At 35.2% G+C, this 23133-nt stretch overlaps 1 protein-coding gene and 1 non-coding gene across 3 annotated transcripts in view; both read right to left on the bottom strand.

The window, feature by feature from the left end:
- Positions 1-4405: 4405 nt before the first annotated feature.
- Positions 4406-23133, bottom strand: part of DPP10 (dipeptidyl peptidase like 10) — a 599077-nt gene continuing 580349 nt past the window's right edge. For both annotated transcript variants that reach the window (XM_059394419.1, XM_059394420.1), the window contains exons 20-26: positions 22938-23132; positions 22016-22070; positions 13650-13749; positions 13340-13398; positions 13163-13235; positions 8460-8533; positions 4406-6616 (exon numbers count right to left, since the gene is read on the bottom strand). In XM_059394419.1, coding sequence (XP_059250402.1) covers positions 6482-6616; positions 8460-8533; positions 13163-13235; positions 13340-13398; positions 13650-13749; positions 22016-22070; positions 22938-23132 — 691 coding nt within the window. In that variant the 3' untranslated portion in view covers positions 4406-6481. The remainder of the gene's footprint in view (positions 6617-8459; positions 8534-13162; positions 13236-13339; positions 13399-13649; positions 13750-22015; positions 22071-22937; position 23133) is intronic.
- Positions 7622-7732, bottom strand: LOC132014735 (U6 spliceosomal RNA). The gene has a single exon (XR_009403386.1). It is a non-coding gene; the product is annotated as a U6 spliceosomal RNA (small nuclear RNA).

Raw genomic sequence — 23133 nt, 5'->3', positions numbered from 1 at the left:
CCTCTAGTTATAACATTTGAACTAAAATGCCCATTTATACATTTGACATGTTAATTAAATTAAGTATTTTTTTTAAAAAAGAATCCTGATGTTCTATCAAACAGCTCAGTGCCTGGCACATAGTGGGCACAGAGTATCTCTTAGTTAATACATGATTTGAAGTCAGCCTTGAAGTTGAAATTTACCATTTATCCTGGGTGACAGAATTTACAACTTGTTCTCCCCAGAGGCTCAAAATCCAATTACATCATACAGATCATTAAAAGTCACACATGGTGTCCTAAAGGGATCGAGAGTTGGAGTCTAATGACAATTACTCCCATTAAAAGTGCATATGAATGGGGAGGCTGTGTTACCTGTGTTTCTTCTGCCTTTCCCATTGGGATATGCCTTATGTAATCCATCAATCAGGAGAATTAATGGTGTGACTAGCAATTCAGGCCATACGGAGATAATCAAGGCATCATAAATCGTGTTCGAGCAAATAAAGCCTGCAAAATGGGACTGTTAGCACAGCAATCAAATTTCAAAACTGCCTGTCTGCCCTAAAAACTATGTCTATAATGAAGAGCAAAGGTGAGAAGAGAAAATGTCAGCTAGGGAAAAGTGTACCAACTCTTCGGAACAGAGGATGGAGCAGATTTGGGGGCGTTTTACAGGAGAAAGAGTGAGACACCTGGAAAAAAAGGATCTGTGTAAACACCCCCTTCCCCATCATGACTGCTCAGTGCCTCAGGCTGTCTCTACAAAAAATGTCAGCATTTAGGCTCCTATTGCATTTGGTAGGATTTACCTATCTCTTCAGAGCCATACACTGGGCACCTATCTTAGAGCCCTTCTCCTTGTTCTTACATTCTTATTTGCTGTACCTTCACTAAGAAGATTGCGATTTCAGATATGTAACTTCCTAGCCTGCCATACCTCTACAATAGAGGCTTGCAGCCAAAGGCTGGATGAAAGGATTTGAAAGGATTTTTGCTTAAGACTTCTGGATAAAGTTACCTTTCCTGATAAAAACTTGGTTACTCTTTGCCTATCTATCCTGGGATGTTGCTGTGAAAGGATCTATGGCATGGGGCAGTTGGGGTTATCTTAAAATTAATGAAGGGGCCAAATAAACTGATCTATTAAACTGTCCCTAGAAGTACCAAACTTTAGTTCTCCTGTGATTTGAGTAAAAGTTCTTGTCCTTTAAGCCAGTGCTCGTTAAACTTTACTGTGCATACAAATCACTTGAGGATTTGTTAGAATTGTTTCTGATTCAGGAGAGCCTGGGTGGTGCCTAAGAGTCTGTATTTCTAACAAACTCTCAGTTGATACCCAAACTGCCTACATATTGGGTCACACATATTTAAGCCACTTTTAAGTTTGTGTTGTTACTTGAAGTTAGATACATACTAAGTGGCAACACTGAACAGTGAGGGACTTGGAAGTTTAATTCAACCTAAAGATATGCATGATGAACCTTGAGAATTTATCAGCTAAAAAATGTATAGATAGGATTATCACATGTGAGGACTTTGAGATCATCATGGTCTGTGTTCAAATGCTGGTTCTATCATTTACAAACTGGGTGACTCTGTGGAAAATCGTTTAACCTCTCTGAATCTCGATTTCATCAGAAAACAATCATCTGTCTCCCATGGTTGGTTTGGGCATTCACTGAGATGATATGACAGAAAGCCTAGATGTTGAACATATGTGAGTTCCTCTTCTATTGATGATTTTGGACTTTTGTATTGTTAAGCTTCACTCATGCCAAAGATTACTTAGTTAAAATGGTGCTAAGTTTGATAGAAGACAGATTGTGATAATCAGCCTAGAGACTGTCCTTCTTCTCAAGCTGCTCTTTCAAAAGCCTGTGATACTTGTATCAGACTTTCTTAAGCTTAATTGGAAGTCTGAAAGAAGAATAATCAAATTGTACTTTGATAAAACTTTTTTTTTAATCTGCCTTGTCTTTGATGAGAAAGGGGATTTTTAATTTACATTCTTCTCCAAAATTGCTGGAATTTGCCAAATGAAATGACTTGTTAGCAGATTTGATTAGTGGTAAACAAAATCTATTTCCTATAGTGATAGAAAAGTGGAAGGTAATGCAATATTCCTAAATCAGATTGCAAATAGGATTGTGGATGCCATTTATGGCTCTAAATGTTGCAATGTGCTTTCTGGATTTTAACGTTTAAAGACTAGGTAGAGTTTTCATGTTTACAAGCCTAGGTACTTTACTTTGATCAACATAATGTTTTGAATGCCCCTTGGAATAATTTTGGAATGTTCTTGGCATAATGTCAGGGTAGAGGATTTTACTAATAATATCCTAGGCATACACATTGTCTTCTGGGAAAGGGTTTCCACAGATGGGAATAATTCTTGCATATCTCCAGTCAAAAAGAAAGAGTATTTTTAATATTACACAAGTCCTCTTCACATCAGGGAATCCATGTAGCTTCAAATACAGCTATAGTGATACATGAGCCTATCATTTACATTTCAGTGTTATTCAGTGTTACTGTCATGAAATCATTCTCAAAAATATCTGGAACTGTATATTTAAATATTCAGAATCCTTTCTCAGATGAAACCTTTCCTACTTCCGTAGAGCAGAATGGCTGAGAACAGGGGCTTCTCAGATGGCTAGAGCTAGGTTTTAGTCTATTCTAAATATAATACATATTTATATATAAACTAATTTATATATAATATATAAATGTGGGTGCCTTACCTACTCCTCTGAGACTTCATTTTCTTATCTGTAAAATGGGTATCAGGGCATGTTGAGACGTTTAAATTGATAATGAAAGTAGAGCATTTAGTACATGTTTGGTGCTTAGTAAGCATCCAGGAAATTTTTATGTAAATACAACTTACTCTAAACTGAAAAGGAAGCATTTCTTTAGTCTCGTGTTTGTTCATCCTACAGTATTCACAGTGGTAAGCTCTTGTGGGCAAAAAAGTTTTCCACAGAAAGTAGGGCCTGATGCATTTGTATTTTGAGAACTAATTCTAGGAAATATGAGTGAAGAACTGAGCCAAGTGGAATGGGGAAGGGAGGAAACAGAGCAGCGTGCAGCTATGGGCAGCTGAGTCTCATGGGGCCTTCTAAGGACCATGTTGAACATCTAAGGAAAGAAAATGGGGGTGACACCTGGGGGCTTAGTGAATTGAATGTCTGCCTTAGGCTCAGGTCATAATGCCAGAGTCCTGGGATCGAGTCCCACATAAGACTCCTTGTTCAGTGGGGACCCTGCTTCTCCCTCTGCCTGCTGTTCCCCACTTAGACTCTCTTTCTCTCTGTCAAATAAATAAAATCTTTTTTAAAAAAAATTGGGGAACATTTACTCAACAGCTCCTGTCTTCGATTAACTAGGTTTCAGTGTGGGTGTTAACATCCTGTGTAATGCGTAAGTGATGAGTGTTGGTTCCAGTAGAGAGCTAACATTATGTCAGAGCATCTCCAGAACAGAAAGTGAAAGTGCAGCCTGAGGGTCAGGTTTTATTTATGCACTGCTTGTTGCTGTACAATGTGAAGATGGTGAAACAATTTGAGGAGGGACATGAGGTATCCCATCGATGATTCTTTATGCCAGCCATGTGCCCTCAGTGACCTTTAAAACTTGAAAGCAATTCAGTCCCAGATTGTTCTGTTTCAAAGCCTACCACTTAAGGACAGTGCTTAAATAATTCCATGTATGGTAGAGACCAATGTTCAGGTCACCCATTCTAGTAGATCTAGAAGTGGAATGTGCAAGACCCTCTACAATTAATTTCTCTGCTGAACATCCAGTCAGAAAAGACACTCTGTCAGGGTGAACTGAGACCCATGGTTTTGTTTGCTTTTGAGACCCAGGTTTTGAAGAGCACCTCCCTTTAGCTCCTAGGAAACTCAAACAGATCCCATGGCCTCCTTAGTCTCTGGCTGTTCAATTAGAGCCCTCAATGGAGGCAATGAACATTAAAAAAAAGAGAAAAAAAAAAGACAACACTTTTCTCTTTTAAAATAGTTTCAAAAGGTTATGTGTTTATCTCTATGGATGATTTGATACTGCTTACCCGTTTTATAGAATTTTTTATTTTATCTTGAGCTTTTTAACTTTAAAGGGTAAATCACACTTGAAAAGCTTGCTGCTGGAGTTCTAGGAAACCCTCAGAATGCACAAATTCATGTGAAATAGTTGGATTATAACCAAAGGCAAATGTATAAGGAGAAAGTTCAGTTACATGATTCCTTTAATAGTTGGTGTCTGTGTTGGTGAGCATTCCTTTTTCTAAAGTGGCCCAATGAAATTATTAAAACTGAAAGAATCATGGAGATGAAAAATTTCCACCTTCCTATTAAAACAGTGTGTCTTCATTTGAGGTCCATTTAGTCTTTAAGGTGAAAGTGTGTTCCAGACAAATGTCTTTCACATTAGAAACTGTATTAAATTAATTGAAAAATAGATAAACATTGATAATAGTAATAAAACAAGAGAAATGAATAACAGTAAGAGGTAAATACTTTTAAAATGTTGCTCAAATAGACATTCAATAAAACCACATCTTTCAGACAACATAATTATTTGCATCATAAAAAACTCTAGTGGTTGAAATTTAAAATATTGATTAAAAAGCTTCAGTTGGACTTCAGATCAGCCTAAAAAGAAATTTCCATCTTAATAAAATAGGCAAAACTTTCCTTTTAAACATTAAACTTATTTTTTTAAAAATGTGTTTACTATTTTTGAAAAAGACCTGAAATGGGTCTCTCAGAAAAGTGAGCCTTTCCCATTTTAAACTGAAACCAACAGAGCAGTGAAGACACAATTCCAAAGCATCCAGAAGTTAAGTTGAATATCCAAAAAAACAATTTATACACTTCCAAATACCCAGATCCGGAGGTTGATCCTTTAAGAAAATGGGAGATTTACTGAGCAGTTCTGTGACATTTTTGAGTTTCCTCCTGGTGTCTTGATATCATGAGAATCCAGCCTGTCCTGAGGAATTTGAGAGAAATCACAAAAACACAGTACAGTGCCTAGGTTTATCTAAACTTCTAAGCTTGATTACAGACTTTCAGACATCTTCTGGAAGATCCCTTAAGTCACCAAAGTGATTTTAGTCACCAAATTTAATATTCTCATAACTTAAATTTGACTTCATACAGTCAAGTTTATTTTACACTCTCAGTTACTTACTACTGCAAGTCAATACAGCACAGGAATTAATGCATTTGTGCCTTCAACTCAAATAGCAAACACTGCTGTTTGTGAACTTTTTTGGCCAATGAATAAAAATTTCATTTCTAATTCTCACCAGAAGGATTTAAATTAAACAGTAACAGATGAAGTGGGCAGGCACAGAATACTAAATAGGAACTGGCAAACGAAATAATCCAGGTCTTTGCTTTTACAATGAAAATGAGAATTGATTCTGCATTGAGAGAGAGAAGTAAAAGGACCAAGTGTTTTAAAAAAAGCCTTCTTCACCAAAAGAGCAAAATAGCACTCAGTGGCATTGCATTGTTAACAAAATTTCTTTATCAGAAACTATAATTTAATATTTAAGTATCTAATTTACATGTGACAAGGTATCATATTCAAAAAATTAAATTGCAACTAGAAAACTATTAACCACTAAAAACGATACCAAACACAACCCAAACATTTATAGGAAAGCAATAGCTAGAATCTGAATTGGAAAAAATGTTTCATCATTTTTGGCTCATTAAACAAAGTATCCATTATAGCCTGTAAAAGAGCATCTCTTCTAATTCATCAGAAATTTATCCTTTGTAGCATGAATAATTGTAAAGATAGATTTATTGACAGTATATGCACACACGTGTCTATATATTGTGAGACATACACTGGTGTGTTGATTTAAAGATACTGTATCTACTGATAACTGGCTGAACTTTGGAAGGTGCTGAAATCCATATTTCTACATGACCTTTGACCCGTTTAATAATGTCTTTTTATAAACAAATTACATAAAATACTCTTTTTTTATTAACTGAATATTTTCTTAAGCATAATAATAGACAATGAAGGAATTGCACTTATTGTAAAGATACAGTAAAGTGTTAGGCTGCAGCTCAGCCATCAGAGATCAGGGATGTGGTGCTGATAAGTATGCATCATATGCAAAGATGATCCAGGTGGCCACTGAAATTAAAATGAGGGCAACTAGTTACAGAACAAATTGGGGGATAACAGAAGAAAACATGCACTACTCCTACTTTAATGCAAAACTAATTTCTCCCAGGAAACCAACCCTTTGACCTTTCTTACACAAAGAAACAGGTTCTGCACCCTTGGCAACACAGTAGACTTGGACATCTGTATTCAAATTCTAGTTCATTGTCTCTGAGTGTGCTGTTCCAGTGTCATCTCCTTAAGCTGCCCTTGAAATTCTGGAGCATGTACAATATTACAGTCTCTTGGTTAGGTTTCATTGAGCCTCAAGATCCCCTTCAGTTCTATATAAATAGGGTCCATTATTCATCTTCTTCTGGTTCCTGTGGTAACACAGGGATTTCTTCCTTTAAACAATCACTGAAGAATCTGAGGATTGTGCTGTAGAGATGATACTTGCTCTTCTCAGATACATTATGGCCTTCATCTGGATAGACCTAAGATATTGTGGGGGAAAAAGATCAAGTTACCAAAACAGACACTGTCCTTCAGCATTTCTTCAGCCCCAGTGGCAAGGGAACTTTGGAAAGTAGTATCTGACCAAAATCTGACCTAATACAACTCTGGGTTCTTTGTGCTAAACTTTTCTCTTGTTTCTCAATTATAATCTTAGTAATTGAGACAAGCTACATTTTTTATGTATTTAAATTAAAACTCATTGGTCAGAAAAAGTAGAGCTTTCTGTGTTCCTGTTGGCCAGGACAGCATTAATATTCCCCTTAATTTGACTAAACTTGAAAAGCATTTCTTCCTGACTCTAGGGCTTTGACCTTCTTTTCTTAGATCTGTTTTAGAAAATTTGGGATTGTAAATTCTCTGCCCTTTTGTGTGTAAATCTTCTTTCAGTCTTGCCAGTTCTATAGTTCAGGAAAGCTCTTTCTCAGGGATCTAAAAGTTGTGGGAGAGAGCAGCCCTGTCTGTGGGAGGGTAGAACTGTGGGAGGGTAGAACTCTTGCTCCAAGTTGTAAAACTACCCCCTATAATAAACAGAAACTTTACTTTTCCTTTTGGTAAGGTGAACTACCCAACGCAGATGACCTGTGATTTCTACCTCTAGAAACTATAAACTCCCTAGTTTATAAACTCCTCTAGTTACTATAAACTCCCCAGCCCAATGTTTCAACACAGTTTAGTTGTTCTCTCCTATTGCAGTTGTCTTAAATAAAGCCTGCCTTGTCTGTTTAACCTTGTTCAGTATAAGTTTTAATTTGACATGACTAATTTATCTAAAATTATAAATACAGATATTTGTCAATTCCTGAGTATAAAGTTTTTATTTCTTTAATGTTTTTCATTTGTATTTTTTGCTATTAAGATGATATCAACTTTTACTTACTTTTTATTTTTTTAATTCTTTTTCAAACTCTTTAATTCCGGTTAATACACTGTGAGTGTTCTATTAGTTTCAGATGTACAACACTGTCAATGAACAGTTCCATACAAAAAACATGGAACATTTCACAAATTTGTGTGTCATCATTGCACAGAGGCCATGCTACCTACTCTTCTCTATTTCATTCCAGTTTTAGAGTCTGTGCTGCCAAAACAAGCACCTGGGGATAAAGTTTTTAAATGGTGCCTCAGTGATCTAAATAAAGCCCCTACTCCTTTACATTGTTTGTGGCATTATCTATCATCTGTTTATCTCAACATCATCTTCATTCATCATCCTAACCCTGGTACCTGTGCTTATAGATATGTTGAATGACTTCTGGTTCTTTCAAATGCTGAAAAATGAAAATTGCTTTTTTTTTTTTTTTCTGCCTTCTGTGACTCTTCCCTCAGACTGAAAGTCCTCAAAGGTGTAAAGTCTGTCTTACCTACCTAGCATAATGACCACTAAAAAGTAAGTCCTTGGTATTATTTACTACATGTGGTTGAACGCAAAGATGTAAATGTTTTCTTCTTTCCTTTTTTTCTCAGTATCTCCTCAACCACTTTTTTTCCTACCTTTTATGATAAAGGCGACTGAAGGTGAGGCGGAAGCGAAAAGACTATAAGGGAAATAGAACATGTCTCTTTTAAAACAATTCATTATTAGTGATAGAAATAAAAGTCTGAGAAGAAAAAGAAATTCTTGAAAGTTTTTGCAGTTCGCATAACGCATGAGCTGATCTATCTTCTCAGCATAATTAGGATTAAAAAACCTCACAATCTTTGGTACCTAAAAATGACAGTTAAAATAATAGCATGGGGGATGGAGTAGTACAGAAACTATGTTCTATATCTCACAACTATAAAACCAAGGTAGGAAAATAGTCTTGTGGAAAAGTGACTTACCTGCATAGTATAATTCACTCCAGCTTTTATTAGGTGTTTGATTAATTCTGCTGAATGCTGGAAATGGACTTTTGCTGTAAGAAATTAAATTCTGTTATTTGATGCAACTGCATTTATTAGAATTAGAATTCTATTATTTGATGCAACTGCATTTATTAGAATTAGAACTTTTTATATCATTTTTTTCAAAGAGATTAATTAACATACTTTACATACATTGCACATTTAAAAGGGGTGCCTGGGTGGCTCAGGTGTCTGCCTTCAGCTCAGGTCCTGATCCCAGGGTCCTGGGATTAAGCCCTGCATCAGGCTCCCTGCTCAATCAGGAGTTTGCTTCTTTCTCTCCCTCTGCCCCTTCTCCCACTCATGCTCTTTCTCTCTCCCTCTATCTCAAATAAATAAAAACCTTTAAAAAATAATAAAAGACTTGAAAATTAGTAAGATACAATGCTGATGAAATGTTAATAAGGTCTATAAAAAATACTATACATTATAAAAAATAAACTGAAGCAGAAGCTACTGCTAAGGCTCTATTATTGTACAACATAGTATTTAAGTTTACTTTGTCATTTATTATTTCTAAATTGCTCACATACATTATATAATTATAATAATTTTAATGCAGTGAGTACCTATCTGCATAGTAATATAGCAAACCATCTTTCTGTTCCTTTCTGAGGATTAGTGGGCCCAGTCTCCATTGGATACTGATATTCTGTTTTATTTTAAATGAGAAAAAAACTGCACCATGTTGAGAAATTAGAGTCATCATCTCATTATTGAAGGGCTCAATGTTTAAAGTGGATCATACTGATTTCTCCTATTTCCTTCTAGCTTCCCTGTTTGCCTGAAACTGAGGTCCAAACTCAGAAATATTCAGCACCAGGGTTGTAAAGATTGTAGAACTAAGGGTTGTGTAGAACTGAGTAGCTGTGAAGTCTTGGGTACATCACTCAAATCTGTTTGTATAGCACTTGGCTCATATGCTGCCTAGCCTTTTATTCCTATACTTTGTGCACCTTCAAATTTCTGTAAGTAACTTTTTTAAAGATTTTATTTATTTATTTGAGTGAGAGAGAGCATGAGCCAGGGGAGGAAGCAGACTCCCCGCTCAGCAGGGAGCCCAGAACTGGGCTTGATCCAAGACCCTGGGATCATGCCTGACCAAAGTCAGACACTTAACTGACTGAGCCACCCAGGACCCTGTCAGTAATTTTAAGGTAACCTTTTTAAAGTGTCATTGTCAAACTAGGTCAGCCTTATTAATTTAAGCTGCTTCATTGCTCCAATGCTATGATACTGGTTAATTCTACCATATAGCAAATAATAAAAGATTCCAAAGATCATTAAAATCTTTTTAAAATCTACCCAAGATCCTTTCAGTGTCTTCTTGTTGTATATCATGGGACTATTACCATGTTACTTTTAAATCAGTTTGCAAATTGCTCAATAAATGTAACTTATGAGAAATGCTGATAAGTTGGGGCAATGACTAAGGTAAAAATGACAACTTATATGGCTCATTTGTTACTGAAAAAAAACTTTGAAAAGGATTTGATCATTTGTCTGCATGGATGTAACTGAAAAGATAAATGTGCAGAAGTATAATTGGGATTTTTTTCTGTATAGTTTCTGGTGTGAAGCCTGTTGATAGTTGTCATTTGTCTACTTCCTATAACAGGAATATTAAAGGTCTAATTGTCTTAGTGAACTACTTTGCTGGTAGTATTCAACAATGATATGAATAAAAGTAGTATTATGTCATTGAGCACCTATAACCCACCAGGCCCATGTGAGGTGTGTGTATATGTGTACATGTGTTTTTGTGTGTTTATGCTTATCCTTTGAGGTGACCAGTCCTGAACCTGTGCTTGCATTTTATCAGGGAGGTGAAGAACCAGATCCATGCCTAAGTGAGGTAGGAAGAGCATGATTTACCTTAATAGCTACAACATATTGACAGAGAAATTTGAATAGCACTAATATATTCTAGGGTAATGTGAAATAATTTAACCTCAAATATAATTTATTTTCACAGTTGAAACTTCAAAGCACAATGAAAAAGAGCCTTCATGCCAGATTCCAATCCCCTTTCTATAAATTAGTGGTTATGTCATTTTTGTCACATTACATAAATTCCATAATATTTATTTTCCCCATCATTGAAACAAGATAATAGCACTTGCTGCACAATATTTTTGTGAAAAACAGATAGTATAACATGAAAAACTTTTGGAACATTTTCTGAAATAGACTCAGTACTTAATTTCTACTTTTTGTTATAACTATTAGTATGCATGTAAGATCTTAATACCTTGGAACAAAATTCTAATGTCCATCAAAATGTTTATCCTTTTACATATGTTTCATCCAACACAGGTATGGCATCATCTAAGTTCTATTTTTTTTTTAATTTTATAATAGTTGTAGGTTTTTTAAAAAGTTGCAAAGACAGTACAGAGAGCTCATTTAGATCCCTTACCTGGTTCCTACTATTGTTCACATCTCACATTATTATGGTTCATTTGTTAAAACAAAGAAACCTTTAGATATCATAATGATCCACAAGAAATTTTCAGAGATGTTTTTGAGGACCTTGACAATTCTGAGGAGTATGGATTTTAATTTTTCTCATTTCATTTAGGTTTGCCTGATATTTTTCTCATGGGTAAAGTGAGGTTATGGGTTTGGGGGACAAGAGAGAGAGTACCATTCTCATAAAGTGAAATCAGAGCTGCATACCATCAACATGACTTTTCACTGTTGATGTTAACCTTGATCACCTGGCTAAGATGCTATTTATCAAGTTTCTCCATCATATTCTTTTTTCCCTTTTCCACACAATACTCTTTAGAAGCAAATCACTGAGTGACGCCCATTTTGATAGGGGAAAAACTAAGTTAAGCTTTGCCTCCTTGAGGCAAATTTGGAATTCTACCTAAGAGGGATTTTTGTCTCTTCTCTCCCATTTACATATTTATTGAAATACACCACACATATTATATATATAATATATATGTACACACACACACACAGTATGTGTGCGTATAAATATCACCTATATATGCATGTATCAAGATATATCTATATCTGCATCTATCTATCTCCTTTGTATTGAAAGACTCCTCCCCTAGAAGATAGATAGGATAACTAACCGCTTGTTTGCTTTTCTGTAAACCGCTGGCTTTTAGGTATAGACCAGGTTATTAATTAGGTTATTAATTGCTTATTAATCGCTCTTTTGCCCTTCTGTAACTGCTTGGCTTATAAAAATAATAGAAGACGCCATGATGGCATTCCTACCTTCCCCCTTCTTGTTCCCCTTTCCCGCCTCTCTCCTCCCTCCCGTGCGCGGGCCCTCAGAACCAATCAGCTTGTTCCCCCTTCCCGCCTCTCTCTTCCCGCGCGTGGGTCCTTAGAGCCAATCAGCAAACTCCACGTATGCCTTTTTCAAAAGTTCTAACTGTCAACCAATCAGTTGCGCTCCACCCAAAACTTGTTTGTACCTGTCTATAAAAACCCGGCACCACCCCAGCCGGGTGTGCTCAGCTAGCAGGAGCTGCTGACCACCCGCAGGCGCGCGCTGACCACCCGCAGGCGCCTGCGTAACAATAAAGAACCTCTTGCTGATTGCATCCAGTGGCAGTGTTGGATTCTTGGGTAAGGGGATCCGCGGGTCTTTCATTATGTGTATATATATATGTATATATGTACATAAGTATTATTCTAAACTCTAATCATGACCTGGCATGCTGTAAAGTTAAATTAAAGATCTGATAATCTTCTTTGCTATAAGACCTTTTTAGTAATATTCTCTGTAAAATGGGGTAAAACTACTGATGCAGGACAGGATGGATCAATAAAAACAAGTTCAGATATTAGGAAATAGAGATTCAAGGCTTTGAGTCTCTGCTTACTACCCAGATAGCCTTGGTTAAATCAGTTTCCTCCTTGAAACTGATTTTTCTCATCTGTGAATGGGGCTATAAATACTCTGCCCTCTGTTGTAAAGTATCACATAAATATATAAATACATATTTATATGTATATATGTGTGTGTGTGTTATATATTCTTTGACCCCTAAATACTTCAATATGAATATAAAATTATATTTTTTACTAGTAATATCACATCCCTCTCCAGTGTTTAAAGTGATGAAAAAAGAAGTGATAGAAACATGCATTTTAAAAAGTTTTTGTTTTAACTGTGAGTGATCCTATCAGAATTTTATCTCTGTGCTGGAATCTTTTTGCTATCCTGTTGTTTTCTCAGTTACTTTCAATTTGAAGTGTGCTGAATAATACCACAGTGATCGTCAACTAGCCATATGTGGGTATTAAATTTTTAATTAATTAGAATTTAAAACAATTTAAAATTCCATTCCTGATCATATTAAACATATTTCAAGTACTCAAGAGCCATATGTGGCTGGTGGCTACAGTGTTCTACAGCACATATTCGGAACATTTCCATCATCCCAGAACGTTTTACTGGATGGCGTTGCCATCAAGCCTCATAGCTTCTTTCCCCTTGGTCCTGACATCCTTCTTCTTACTTCCTATCATATATTGGATTCTTTGTGCCACTATCCTCTTCTATCTTCTTCAGAAAGTTTACAGGGCCGCTTGTAAACAAGTTCTTAAATGTACCCCTTTGTTCAGGGTCAGACCCCAATAAACAGCAGCAGCCAATATATACTTACTGTCAGCAGTCCCATGAATTATTAATATATTTTCTTCTTTTAAGCCATGAATATTATGTAGCACACTGGATGCCTATAAAGGAAAGTATAAATATCTATATGTATATAGATCTATTTACAATTTGACTGAATTTTTAGAACAATACTTTTCTTTCTTCATTATTTTAAATTTGTTACCTGGTAAGTGCTTTCTTCCCGAGATGGCACACCAAGGTATCTTTCAGAAAATGCTGATGCTGTGACCCAAGAAAACAAAAATTTAAAAATAAACTGCAAACCATTTGACTAGCATATGTCATTATTTAATTTCTACATTTCACATTTAATTGTTATGCTCCAGTGAAACTGATTGAATCAGGAAGGTATTTAACAGCTGAAAACATCTCTGATAGCACATGATAAATGAACTCAATGAGCTCTTCTGCATTGGGATTTCCTTTTTACAAATCAGTATGTTATATTAAGTCAATCTGTAGGAACTACTCACCATACAACTTCAAGTCTATGATGGGTGCAATCACTGATCCACATTTAAAAAGCTTTTCATCTGATTTTAATATCATTGATGCTATATAGCCACCATACCCCTGGCAAAACAAATAAACAAACAAAAAATATGTATATAGAGAGAGAGATAGGGAGAAAGAAAGTGTTTGTATCAATTATCCTTGGGGATATTTTTAGCTTTTGATCACTGTTTGGTAATATGCATAACAGAATGTCTTATAATGTCCCAGATCTGAGAAAAGAATACACTAAGATCACTTTGTACAGATGAAAATTTTGAAAAATATTCAAATTTTTATATAACAAGCTGTTTTAATAACCTTAGGTAAAATATAAAATTAATTATATATCAACATTGTCTAATATTTGCTCTTCAATTTCATGTAGTATATCTGGAAATAACTCCAAATAATTAAAAACTAGGGAAATACAGCACTTATTAAAGCTTGTATCATTTTCAGAAAATCATATATATATTTAGTGAAATATTCAGTAATGATAGTTATGTAGAATTAGGAAAAGAGAATTAAATATTTAAAATCTATTATCACAAATATACATTCTGCTTTCAGTTCCACACACTTAAATATTTGAAGGACATGAGGTCGATAAATAATGTTGCTAGTCATATGAGTTGGATTATTGGTTTTTTTTTGTTTTGTTTTGTTTTGTTTTTAAAGATTTTATTTATTTATTTGTCAGAGAGAGAGAGGGAGAGCGAGCGAGCACAGGCAGACAGAATGGCAGGCAGAGGCAGAGGGAGAAGCAGGCTCCCTGCCGAGCAAGGAGCCCAATGTGGGACTGGATCCCAGGACACTGGAATCATGACCTGAGCCGAAGGCAGCCGCTTAACCAACTGAGCCACCCAGGTGTCCCTGGATTATTGTTTAAATTTAATCTTAAATATCTAAATTTATCTTGCAGTGCTTCTAAACTAATCTAATTATAAATTCTTTAAAAAAAAATTAAGATGTTCAATTTTCTTTTGTAGCCCATGATTTGACCAGGAGAATTCCAGAGGAGATTTTTAACAATTTAATAGATTTGGGTTAAGGAAATTACCTACTGAATTATATATTCATTTTAGAAATTAAGTTTTAGCTATGCTTTGGGCAATGTTCTTCATCTTGCTGGACATCAGAGTACCCTGGGAGGTATTAAAAACAAAATGAAGACCTAGGCCTTAGCCTCAGCAATTCTGACACAGTTGGTTCATGATAAGGTCTACTTTTGAAAGATTACCAGATGATATTAGTGTGGTCCTTTGTGATAAGAATCTGTTATTCTCACAGATTCTTGAGATGAGAAACAACAAAATTTCACTTATGCTTATTTGAAATATTATTTAAAAAGTAGGATGATTGACATCAAAGTCCCAATTGCAAAGATTACTTAAGTGTGTGAAAGAACCTGTGTTAAGACTAGTAGAACATGCCACTTTGACCTATTGATTATTTTAAGCTGTAAACACTTGGAAAAGAGCAAATGTGGGAAAAGGCTTTCTCTGAACTCATCTACCTAAAGACCAAAGTTCCTCCAAAAGGAACTCAGTTGTCATAGGTCCCCTCCCCAGGAATTTCTATGAAACTAGATTGATTCTTGTAACTAGAAGTCCACAACACACCTAGAAAGACTGTCATAAATTATCACCCTTCCCATCTGTTCTTCTAAAGGCCCATTCGTCTTTCCTGACAATCATTCACTCTCCTAAGTGCCTACGTCCCATTCTCCTTTTCCTATTAAGGTGATATTTAAGCCTGAATTCTAAGCCCACCTCAGAGAGTTACTCACTTTTCCCTGGGTATGTTTCATGTGTGTATGTCAGTTAGCTTTGTTTTGTTTTTCTCTTGTGAATCTGTCTTTTATTACAGGGTTCTCAGACAAGAGCTCAGAAAGTGTAGGGGGGAATATTTTTTTTCTTTCCTTGCATATGTTAAGTCAGTGCTGAAATACTTAGCTAGTACCCAGAAGCTTGAGCAAATCTTCTTCATCAGTTGGTAAATGAGGGAAATAAAACTATCCTTTACCAAGATAAACCACCACAGAGTGGCTTGGCTTTACTTACTCTTTTTGAAAGACACAAAAATATCCTTAGGCCAGCAAAATTCAAAGCATTAGCCTTGAAAGTGTTAACGCATCTGAAGAAAGAAGTGGAGGAAAGAAAAATAATTTCCCTCTCTCCTTCTGAGTTCTTGGCTAAAATGCCTTGTAATAAAAGATTATCAAGAGAAAACAAGTTTGTTAACATGAATACCTCATATACACACAGGAGATATCCAGTGAAACCGAGTAACTCCTTGAGGTGGCCCAAACCAGCACCTTAAATACCATCTTTAGCCAAAGACAAAAGAAAGATGTGGAGAGAGCTCAGTTATGGGAGGTTACCAGGAAAATAAGTATAATCAAGGTTAAGCTTTGTTAGGCAGATTAAGTCCAATTTAGAATTAGTGCCTTCTCCATTAATTAAAGTTCCTTCTCATCCTGGTAGAAGGAGGGAGACACAAGTGGAGATTTCTTTTATAAATGTAAACGTCTCTTACAAAAGAGTAGTTTCTATTCTGTTCCCAAAGCTTCTCTTGTGTCTGTTGTTTCTTAAAATAACCAGCTCAAAATAATCCTTATGCCAAGAGGCATATTCTGGGATGGCATATTCTGCTCCCCTTCAGAAGTATGCAGGGGTGGGATGAGTTCTGCAAAGTAAGTAAATAGCTATTATAGAACAAAAGTGTAGAGAGCCCCTAAAAATTCTGTCCTTAAAGGGAGTTTTCCAGTGTATTGTTTGGAGTTCTTAGGCATGGAGATAAGACCAAGGTGTTGCAGCCAAGAGGTTTCAAGTATTTCCCATGTGGCAACACTGTTCCCACAGTGAAAAATGCGCATCTCAGTTGGTAACTTTTCTGGTTCTAATTCCACAATGGAATTAGAGCAGACTTTCAATTTATTATGATTTGGTTGTTTATATAACCTGACTACTTTGAGAGAATAGTTGAATATTCCGATCCACAGAACAACTGTACATCACAGTTTAACGATATAAATCAATAATTTGGTATTACATTTTTTATTCCATTTCACATAAATCACAATCTGATTATCCCCAGGAACTAAGTAGAATGGTGTCTTCCAAAGGAGGGGCAGATTCTTGAACAATGATTCATTCAGGTCACTGGGAGAGCTTGTTAAAATGCCTGTTATGCTAATTTAGTACACCTAGGGTGGGGCCCAAGATTTTGCATTTTTAACAAACTCCCAGGGAATACCTAGGCTGTTGTTCCACACTTATTGAATAATAAGTTCTTACAGTGTAAAAATAAAACAAATGTACCTACCCAAACATTTCCCTAGCTTCAACCAGCATTCCCTAGACCAGTGGAGACTTAAAGTACATAACGCTCTGGAAAACAATTTAGTCTGTGGAGAATGGGCTGTGGAGCTTTCCATGTGGATTTTAAAGTGAAACCAGGGTTGTAAATCATTGCTGGTGCACAAAGAGTTGCATTTTACTATTATTTATATGAAAATTTGAGATTAATGAAGCTAAATACTCTTGAAGACTTAATGATAGTGAAATCTGTTGAATAGAATTCTTTCTATAGCTTTCAAAAACCTAATCCAAAATGCTGCCTTAATTTGATTTATTTCACCAAAATAACTTCTATTTTTAAAAGAAAATCAACACAGGGAGGCATTAGAATAAATTAAATTTTAATTGCCCACCTTCCTCTGTAACATTTTATATTTACTCACTGAATGCAAGAGTAGATCTTGAAATAGTTCTCAGAAAATATATCCAGGACAAGGGTAAGATTCAGATGTAAATTCTAGGTAGAGAGAAGATGGTGATTTTAATTTAAAAACAACCCCTGTCTGTCAGGAGGATGCCAGAAATTGTGGGTCATCATATTGACTTAGTTAATTGGAGGATGTTTTCTATTTGATATAGATCAAGAACAGTTAATGGTATAGGCTGTTCTGTTCAATTGTGCTTCATTTTATTGGTTTCTCAGTGATCAGATTTTCCCATTCATAGTTACGTCCTTTCCATTTGCATAGCATTTTAGTATTACTTACACAATTTTAACAAATTTATCTTTGAAAATTCTTTATTCAGTGGACTTAAAGTATGGAAATATTTCCTGAGAATATTTCATTTTAATAAAGTTATATCCATATAGAAGAAACTGAATCCAATAGATAGATGGACTTAGAGGAACTGGGTGTGGGGTCTGTAATAACCATTTCATTGGGAACTTCTATTTTTATGCACCCTGTTTTTTCAGATAATCGTTAAGTGACTTTTTTGAGTACTCTGAGAGTTAATGTATATAGTCAAAAGAATACAGTTGAAAAAAGGTTTTCCTAGCCTCAGACTTAAGATTCTTTGTGAACCATATCACTTACGGCATATGATGATTTGAAATAAAAATATAATACACATATTATGAGTAACACAGTTTATTGCTTTGTATTATTTTACATTAAATCCTTTTAATTTGTGATCACATTTTATTACAATTCTTAAAATCCTGTCTTGTGTCTTTCACATTATATATGTTAAAAGCTTCAAACCTTAGAAGTGACTGCCACTAACAAGCCCTATCTCAATTGAGAATATATAAAAGTATAAGTAATAACTACCTCCCTAAGTCAAGTTTTTTTTGTTTTTTGTCTTGTTTTATTTTGTTTTGTTTGAGTGAGAAAGAGAGCACAAGCAGGGTGGAAGTTTAGAAGGAGAGGGAGAAGCAGACGCTTAATTGACTGAGCCACCCAGGCACTCCGTAAGTCAAGTTTTAACAAGCTTCCATATTAATGCATATGTTTGGACTTTTTTTTTTTTTTTTTTTTAAACCTTCCTCGGATATCCTTGTTTCTTGCCTTCTCAAATTCACTGGTCTGCGGTCAAACATGATTTCTTAGTCAAATTTTTCCTCTCTTCCAAATGGAAATTGCTATCTCTTCCTTAATCTTGGGCCCCCTCTCTGCTTAATTTTCCTTAATTGTTCTATCACTGACATTTTATAAACTTTACTGATTTTTTTGTTTATTTCTTTTCTCACTAAACTAAAATTTCAAAAAATGTGTGTGCATGTGTGTGTGTATGTGTGATTGCCATATGTCCAGCACTTTGAAAAGTAGTAAGCACATAAGAGACATTGGATAAATGTGGAATGGATTAATTTTATTCCCCAGTGATGCATTGATGTCGCCTGGTTATCATAGCAATATCAGTTCTACACATGGTGTTTATAGGTTTAGAATTTTGCCACCTATTCACAAAACACATAATTAGGTGTTTTGTTTTGTTTTGTTTTGTTTTGTTTTAAATAAAAGTTAGAAAATTTTTTAGTTTTCTTACCTTTCACACATAGATATAATTACTTGAGAGAAAAAATATTAGGATTATGTATTATGTGAGGTGAGGTTAGGTTCTGGGGATAATGATATGAAGTTTTAAAACAAAGTACTACCTCTCAATACTGGTAGGAAGTACTTAAGGGAGTAATACAAAGGGATTTTATAACTCAAAGGAAAACTGAAAATTAATAAGCCAGAAATTCAAGTCAATAATTTAAGAACAAAATGGATTTAAAAATTAGAAGAAAAAAACAAGGATAGTAAGGGTAGAAATTTAGTGAAACAGAAAAGACAAAAGGAGAACAACTAAGCCAAAATATGGTTCATTAAAAGAGTTAGGTATTGGGGCGGGGGTGCAGAAGAGAGAGACAAGCAAGGGGAATAAGAACAATTAAGAGGGAGTGCTCTAGCAAAGGCAGAAGGGCACTAATAAACCAAACTAGTAGTCAAATGGGGCATTGTCCCCACTAGCATATAATGGAATATATGCTATGTTTCAAAACAATCTTTAAAGATAAATGAAATGGAAAAAAATTGTTTTAAAGTACTAAAATTGACTCCAGAAGAAATGGAAAAATCTTAGTATTCTTGCACTGATTAAATAAATTTAAACATTAACTTAAATATTTCCAACAAAGAAAAGAAAGCCTCATTTAGCTTTTTAACTAATTCCAAAACAAGCAAGATCATTACTCCCCAGCTAATTTTATGAGTTTAACTTAATTTGATACTGAAATGAAATAAGTACATACCAAGGAAAAAAAAAATTATGAGACCTACGAAGTCTTGAAGCTAACAGTGTTCCTTTACAGGATCAGAAAGCTACCTTCTAAATTATAATTCCAGTCACAGATACATGTACTTGTTTAAAAGAGATGGGATATTTTTTCCATTTAAAATCTAATTATGTTTCATTTATATCCTTTGTCTTTTGTATATTTACATTGCCAGAGTCAATTCCCTGAGGCTCATCAGTTCCCTAATAAAATGATAAATATGGGATTTTGAACTTCTAAATCCAAGGCCTAGAACTTTATTTTTTCGTTTTTAGACTTAACCAACTTTCTGGTTAATATGAAGGACTTCCTGAGGTCTGTGCCCAGACTTACTCTCAGTGTGTCACTTCTCATTCCTTTATGTGAGCCTTAATTATAGTCAGTCATTTTATTCATGTTCCTCAGCTATGCCCTCCCTGCTGACACTGGGCATTATACAAAAGCCTTCTCCTTGCCCTCTCCTCACTGAATGACTTTTGCCATTCGGTTATACTCCACTTTCTCTGTGAGGCATTTTACAACCTTTTGAATCTAAATTTCCGCAGTAATGAATGTTTCTATAGCTCATTTGATCTTTTAGACTTATTTCTGTGTTTAGTGAGTAGAGCTTTGAAATGCATAAGCCCTAAGTCCTTACATGTATCAGGACCATTAAAGAGTAAAATGTTCTTCACTATATGTACTTTTTTATGTATGCGTGTGACAAGAAACACCTAATATTTACCAGAGTAACCGCTTTTAAGCACATAGTTCAGTAGTGTCAGGTGTATTCACATTATTGTGAAACAGATCCCTAAAACTTTTTCATCTTGTGAATCTGAAATCTGTTACCTATTACCCATTAACTCTATTACCTATAAGCAACCAGCTTTCCTTTTCCCTTCCCCCTGACAACCACCATCCCACTCTTCTGTCTTCGTGTACTTCACTACTCTAGATATCTTATGTAAGTGGGGTCACACAGAATTTATCCCTCTGTGACTGGTTCATGTCACTGAGCACAGTGTCCTCAAGGTTCATCAATGCTATAAGCATATGATAAGACTTTGCTTTATGCATTTATTAATCTGTTTAGAGTTTCCATTTCTTTGGAATGATCACTTTCTAGACATTTCCATTTTTTCACTGTCTTTATTGTTAGTGATGGGCTTTCATTTATTTCTGCTTATGTCAGAGGAGCATTATCCCTATTGATCTCTTGACTGTTACTGAGGATAAGAATAAAATAAAGCAAAGACTTGGTGCACTGCAGGTGTATGAAGTCAGGGAAGAATTTGTGCTTATTTACATTTTATTCACTTGTCAAACAGCTTTTCTTATACCTACTTATCAGTGAACACCACCAAAATTTACACCCCAGTAAAATGATCAGTTATTCATGTCCTGTATCTCTGGGTTCATTTAGGGATAGTAAAACATATTTTATGTTGAAATCCATGAACACCAATAATTTGCTTTGTCTCTAAATTAAAAGAGTACTAGATCTCCTTCCTTTCATTTTAGTATCTGTTTAGTGTCTAGCCTAGTAATATGAATGAACTAGTTGACTAGTAAGTATCTATATGGAGTCTGTTTCCCTACTGTGAATATGATGTTGAAACTGACATAAAAATTATTGCAATGATAAATGTCATGCAGAAAACACTAAAGACATAATTATACATATTGGTCATCTTTCAGTTTCTAAGCCTTGTAGTCTTCTTCAAGGCTGTGGTACTTGATCCTTACTGAGAGAACACCCTGCTTCAAGAGGTTAATAGGACTTTTGTTACTTAGGTACCAGCCTAAACATAACTTAATCCAAGGGACCTTTGTTGACCACTTAATCTAATAACATTGGCCCTTCCTAGAGTTAATTTTTGTCCACCTATTTTTTTTGTTTTCCTTATAAGATAGTGCTATATGAAGCTATCTTTTCATTTATGTGCTTATCTGTTCCTCCTTTCTAGAAGATAAGCTTTATGGAAACAGATTTTTTTTGGTGGTTGTTCAGTTTTTCTAATACCAGCACCAATTAGATAGTAAATAGTTGCTGGATTTATAAATGACTGAATGTATATAGTATTAATTATAACATTACATTTTAAAGAATAGTACAGAGAGATTATAGTAAAATAAAGAAATTATATATGTACAAATACAAGCACAAATAATACATATATATAAATATGTACTTTATATACATATAAAAATATATATATACATTTCTGTTTACCTTTCCAAAAATGCTTAATCTTTTGGAGTCAATGTATGGCTGTTTCAGTAAAAACCTGCAATGAAAAAAAAAGTTAAATTTTCTTGAGTCAAATGCACAGGAGAATTCATTCTGGGCATCCACACACATGCATACATATATACAAAACCCAGAACTCAAACAAGGAATACTTAAGTGGCTGGAGCCTTATTCATGTTGAAGGATCATGGATCCCAAAATCTTGCTACTTAAAGCAATGGTCCAGTTGTTTGGACATCACCTGGCTGATTGATGCAAATGTAGAATTTTGGGCCCCATTCTAGACCTACTGATTAACATTTTGACAATGTCCTAGCCAATTTCTGTGTACTGTTTTAAATAACCTACTAGATTTCTTGGTCACTCATGCTAGTGTGGGTATGGTATCTGTGAAATTTCAAGCATTGTAGTTAACTGGGAAATAATAGACATTATAGATTATTGTAAATAAATGGTTTAATTAATGTTTCTCCCATTTTATTTTACAATAGGGAGTGGGGCAAAGCAGAAGAAGAAGGAGAGGGAGAGAGAGAATCTTAAGCAGGCTCCATTCCCAGCACGGAGGCCAGTGCTGGGCTCAGTCTCACAACCCTGAGATCTTGACTTAAGCTGGAATTCAGAGTTGGACATTTAACCAGCCAAACACCCAAGGGCCATAAGGTCTCTCCCATTTGCATAAACCCAAAGTAAATTTTAATTCCAGAGAGGAAGGATGATAATTGTTTTATTTGGTGCTAAGAGTGAAAAGTACTTGGAAAAATGCAGCAGTCTATTTGACTAACTTAGAAAACTGTCCATTCACTAAAGTATAAATCCCTGAATCAGTATTAGTAGTATTTAATGTATCATATACCTAGCTTCTGTCATTATAAGAGAAACAGTAGGGAAATGTGCACCCACTTACTTCACGGCTGCTACTTGGTCTTTTACTTCCACTGAACCTAGCCTTCGATGAATCTCCTGCAAAATTTTCAGACCCTGGAATCCACTTCCTCTGCCATCAAATCGTGCCGTGATGACATTATCTGTGTCAACAAGTACTGAATCCCAGTCAATATGGAATTTATCCGTAACCAGTTGGCCTCCTGGTTCTTCATCCC

The sequence above is a fragment of the Mustela nigripes genome, chromosome 3 (assembly GCF_022355385.1).
Source record: "Mustela nigripes isolate SB6536 chromosome 3, MUSNIG.SB6536, whole genome shotgun sequence".
NCBI classification, from domain to species: Eukaryota; Metazoa; Chordata; class Mammalia; order Carnivora; family Mustelidae; genus Mustela; species Mustela nigripes.
This window is presented reverse-complemented; position numbering and strand designations above follow the sequence as displayed.